Here is a 5,244-nt window from a genome sequence, read left to right on the forward strand (position 1 = left end):
TAATCCCAGCACTCGGGAGGCGGAGGCAGGCGGATCTCTGTGAGTTCGAGCCCAGCCTGGTCTACAAGAGCTAGTTCCAGGACAGGCTCCAAAGCTACAGAGAAACCCTGTCAAAAAAAAAAAGAAAGAAAGAAAGAAAGAGAGAGAAAAGAAAAGAAAAAAACAAAACAAAAAAAATTTTGGAATCCTGAGGCAGGAGGATCACTCTGAGTTAGAAAGCCAGCCTGATCTACAAAGAGGGTTCTAGGATCCAGCATTACATAGTGAGCTTCTTTCAACAAAAGAAGGCAAACAAAATTTAAAAAAAAATGGAACATAGAATACACACATAAGTAGAATACAGCATAGACCCTTTGTCCTCTTCCCCTTTTTACCCCCACACCCACCCAGACTTTTGCTATGTCTACACATCCATTCATACATCTATATACATGACCACACATGCACACATTACCTAGATTCTGCCAGGGCTAAATTTGAAAGGAAGAAGAAGAACCACACTACAGGGACTGGGAACAGCTCCACGCTACTCAAAATTGGGTCCTTGAGCTAGAAGTGCAGCTCAGTAGCATGCATGAGCCCCTGAGTTCCTTCCAGGATGAGACTGGTAGCAAGTCCAGCTTTGTCCTCTCTCCCTACCTCTCTCCACCCTTGGGTAGGGAGAAAGCACACATGCTGACAGCCACACAAGTGCCCAGCCAGCCCAGCATGTATCAATTAATCCCCAGCCTTCTAAAAGTCCTTCTGGGTAGCAAAAGGGTTCTCTGAACCTCCCAAGCCACGGTGGGCCAATGGCTAGTTATAGGAAGAGCCCCAGGAGGTTCCGTATAAAAGAAAAGTAAACAGATGTAGGCTCTTTTTCAGCTTATGAGCCTCTCAGAGGAGGGCAAATCCTCAAGTGTTTTTCAGAACACTAATCCGATTTTCCAGAATGCTTTGAATGAACTAGAAGAGGAACTACCAGCTATCCCCTGGGTTTCAGGTTCAGTACATTTCCTCTCCAGCACTGGCTCCACCCCAGTGAAGTCTAGAGATATTAAACATAGAGACCTAGGGGACAGGAAGGTAGCTGAGGACAGAGAAAGGAACCAATCTTTGTTTCCCAGGGCCATTCAGCAAGCTGGTCAGAACAGAGTTGCCCTCACTGAACTTCATGCCAGGCAGTTGGAATGAAGTTGGAATTCCCTAGGAATATGGGACATACTAAAACATCCTTGCCCTTGCTCTAGAAGTTACTTTACTAACTCCTGCCCACATCACCTATGTGCATCAGAATCTTGTAGTGGATCCGTTCCCTGAAAAAGGCAAGAGGGGCTTCCACGAGGATGTGTATACCATACAGGGAAAGGAAGAACAAGCCCTTCCCCAGGTCTTCAGGGGTTCCTTCTCTCCCTGGGATCTTTCCACCAGAGTCCATCAGTCTATCACCATGCTAGGGGTGACTAAACCTTTCTGGTTTCGTGTTGAAAACACCATGTCCTTGGGGCGATGGTGGCACATGCCTTTAACCCCAGCACTTGGGAAGCAGAGGCAGGTGGATCTGTGCATTAGAGGCCGAACTGGTCTATGGAGCAAATTTTCCAGGACAGCCAGAGCTACACAAGAAACCTGTCTCAAAATAAAAGAGAAAAAAAAAGGAAAGGAAGGGAGGGAGGGAGGGAGGGAGGGAGGGAGGGAGGGAGGGAGGGAGGGAGGGAGGGAGGGAGGGAGGGAGGGACGAAGGAAGGAAGGAAGGAAGGAAGGAAGGAAGGAAGGAAGGAAGGAAGGAAGGAAGGAAGGAAGGAAGGAAGGAAGGAAGGAAGGAAGGAAGGAAGGAAATACTGTGTCCTGGTATAGGGGTGGGGAGGGTTGTCAGGCTCATTCCAAGGTATGGAAGTGAAGGCATCTTTTCAGAAGGAAAGCCCGGCACTTCTCATTGCTTTTCTTGTTTTTGTTTTGTTTTTAGAGACAGGGTTTTTCTGTGTAGCCCTGACTGTCCTGGAACTTACTCTAGAGAACCGGCTGGCCTCAGACTCTCAGAGATCCTCATGTCTCTGCCTCCGAGTGCTAAGATTAAAGGCACAGGCCACCATAACTAGATCCCATTGCTTCTTTTTATATGAATTGTTCCCACACTGGTTTAAGAGGACTGGCATTCCCTTCAAAGGTTCAGTTGGTTTCTTTGAAACAGAAGCTTTCCTTTGGAAAGACACTGATAAACATACAAACATCTCTGTGAGTTATGACTGTGTGTGCCTGTAACTCTGAAGTAGGAAAGAGTTCAAGGCCAGCTTCTGCTATGTGAGATCTTGTGCAAACAAGATGAACAAAACAACCATAGCACTGCCCACTTAGTTTTTGTTTTGTTTGAGAGAGGGTCTCTTGGTTGTTCTGCTGGAAGCTCCAGCTGACTCCTGCAAAAGCTTCATTTTTCTGTCTCCAAACCCCAGCTCTCTCAGAGAATCTCCAACAGAACAGAGGCGCCAAAAGCTGGTGGCTCCTCCCCTGACCCTGTCTAAAAGCATACCATACTTGGATACAACCCCAGTTTACTGGGCACGTCATCACAGCTCACCTACAGGGTACATAAGCGCCCTGCCTTAAATCAACCATGTGATTTTCTCCTGCCCCTTCTCCTGCTTCCATCTCTAAGGGCTGGAGCACTCACCCGGGAGTTGCTTTGCCTTAGCAAAATGAACCTGGTCTTTTGCTTTTTAATTTGACTTGGTCTGGCTTACTGCATCGGTGAAGAAACCTATTATCGGGGTACAGAAAACCTATTATCTATTATGCAGTCCTGGCTATCCTGGAACTCTGTAGACCAGGCTGGCCTTAAACTCACAAGACTCACCTGCCTCTTCTGCCCAAGTACTGGGATTAAAGGCGTGTCATATAGCATATGGCCACCACTTAGCATTTTCTATGCCACGTATAAAACATCTTGGGACTAAGTTGTAGTTAGAGTACATTTGCCTATCAGGTCAGAGGCCAGGGCTTCCACTCTCTGCACTTAAAGAGCAGCAGAACCCTGAAGCCTCAAGAGGGTAATTGGTGAGAAGATAGGATGAGAACTCAGGTTTACCTGAGCCCACACTCTGTTCTAACTGGCCATCAGGCACTGTACCCACATGTAGAGAGCAGCTTATCCGACTCAGTGAAAACTATTGGTGGCTATTACTGTGGACTTTCCCCATTCCCAAACTTGCCTAAGAGGTTTTACACCGGCAATGTCTTCTGTTAGTGACAGGGTCTCACTCTGTAATTCAGGCTGACCTTAAATTGTATAGCCCATATTGGTTTCAAAACTAACAGCAATCGCCGCTTTGCAGATGCCGCTGTCCCCTCTCACCGCTTGCTGCAGCCATGGTCAACCCCACCGTGTTCTTTGACATTGCGGCCGATGGCAAGCCCTTGGGCCGCGTCTCCTTCGAGCTGTTTGCAGACAAAGTTCCAAAGACAGCAGAAAACTTTCGTGCTCTGAGCACTGGAGAGAAAGGATTTGGATATAAGGGTTCTTCCTTTTGCAGGATTATTCCAGGATTCATGTGCCAGGGTGGTGACTTCACACGCCATAATGGCACTGGCAGCAGATCCATCTACGGAGAAAAATTTGAGGATGAGAACTTCATCCTGAAGCATACAGGTCCTGGCATCTTCTCCATGGCAAATGCTGGACCAAACACAAACGGTTCCCAGTTTTTTATCTGCACCACCAAGACTGAGTGGCTGGATGGCAAACATGTGGCCTTTGGGAAGGTGAAAGAAGGCATGAACATTGTGGAAGCCATGGAGCGTTTTGGGTCCAGGAATGGCAAGACCAGCAAGAAGATCACCATTTCCGACTGTGGACAACTCTAATTCTTTTGACTTGCGGGCTTCTTACCCACCAGACCATTCCTTCTGTAGCTCAGGAGAGCACCCCAGCCCAATCTGCTCGCAGTACCCTGTAATCTCTGCTCTCATTGAAGTTCTTTGGGCTCCATATTTTCTTCATTTCCCTTCAAGTCTAGCTGGATTGCAGAGTTAAGTTTATGATTATGAATCAAAACTAAGTAAGAAAAAACTAACAGCAATCCTCCTGCTTCAGTCTTGCACCACCACACCACACCCGGACTCCCTTCTTCTTAAACAGGGTATCCCTATGTTGCCAGGCAAGTTTTCACTGCCTGCACTCGAAGTATTGCTCCTGCCCCAGCCTCTTGAGCAGCAGGCATGAATCACTGGGCCTTGCTTGAGCCCCCCCCGCCCCAACCTCCATCTTCTCTCCTTCCACCCCTGTGCTGGATAGGCATACAGTAAACCAGAAAAGGCCAGCTTGGAAGGTGCTCCCTTCCATCTGAATTCAAAACCCTTCTAGCCTCCCTTCCCACCTCTCCTTTCCAGCGGCTGTGAAGACACTAAGCAAACCTTTTAGGTGACATAGCCACATCTCCTTTGGGGTGGAGGGAACAACTCTGGCCTGGGAGAGGACTGCTGCTGAGGGTGGAGGAGGCAGGAGGAAGGGATGGAAAGAGGGAGATTATGCCCTAGGGCTGAGCCTTGCTGGCCCCAGCAAGATGAACAACAGACCTGACAAATGGGTTCCCCACATCTAAAGGGTAGGGGACACTAACATTCAACAAAGGCAGCAGCGGGAAAACCAGAAGCTAGGCAAGCTCCCCACTGCAGGAGCGGGCTGCTTCTCCAGGGGAACCAGAAGACGAGGAGGCCAGTTCCTGTCTCCATAATTCTGGGACATTCAGGCAAGAAGGGTAAGATTTTTGGACAGGCAGCCAGTCTGGGCCTGGCCTCTCCCGTGGTGATGAGGTCTTCCCTAGTGAAGGGAGAACAGCACTTGAGAGCCCATCTGTAGAGAGAGCTACCTTGGCTGCCATCCACAGTAGCTGTACCACTTGTGAAAAGTTACAGCAAAGGTACATCAAGGCCTCTCAAGTCTCACGTTTACCAACCCTTGCACACCGCAGCGCTTGCAGAGTGCTGAGGGCAGGGTATCACTGGAGGCAGGCAAAACTGGAAGGATGAAGCTAGCTGACAAGCCCCTACCTGTGGCCTTGGGACCATGGTGGGGTGGGGCTGGGTTAAAACACAGGTTTTTAAGGCTACCCGCAAACGTTCTGACTCAACAGATACCTGCTCAGACTTAAGCATCTCCATTTTTAATATACTCCTCCAGGATGCTGTTGAATACTAACCTAATAAAGAAACTCTAATTTACAGCCAGGCATGGTGGTACGTGCCTTTAATTCCTGCACTCAGGAGACAGAA

The 5,244-nt window shown here is 48.5% G+C and overlaps 1 protein-coding gene across 1 annotated transcript; it reads left to right on the forward strand.

Annotated features, from left to right (window-relative positions):
• The first annotated feature begins 3,336 nt into the window (after nucleotides 1-3,336).
• LOC130886704 (peptidyl-prolyl cis-trans isomerase A-like) lies at nucleotides 3,337-3,929 on the forward strand. The gene has a single exon (XM_057788778.1). It carries the CDS (start codon nucleotides 3,343-3,345, stop codon nucleotides 3,835-3,837), a length of 495 nt encoding a protein of 164 aa, XP_057644761.1. The 5' UTR covers nucleotides 3,337-3,342; the 3' UTR covers nucleotides 3,838-3,929.
• Nucleotides 3,930-5,244: the final 1,315 nt, after the last annotated feature.

This window comes from Chionomys nivalis, chromosome 14 (genome assembly GCF_950005125.1).
Source record: "Chionomys nivalis chromosome 14, mChiNiv1.1, whole genome shotgun sequence".
In the NCBI taxonomy this organism is placed as follows: domain Eukaryota; kingdom Metazoa; phylum Chordata; class Mammalia; order Rodentia; family Cricetidae; genus Chionomys; species Chionomys nivalis.

Bases quoted from the DNA above. Each gene is read 5' to 3' on its own strand.
- LOC130886704 (XM_057788778.1), top strand. From the start codon at position 3,343: ATGGTCAACCCCACCGTGTTCTTTGACATTGCGGCCGATGGCAAGCCC.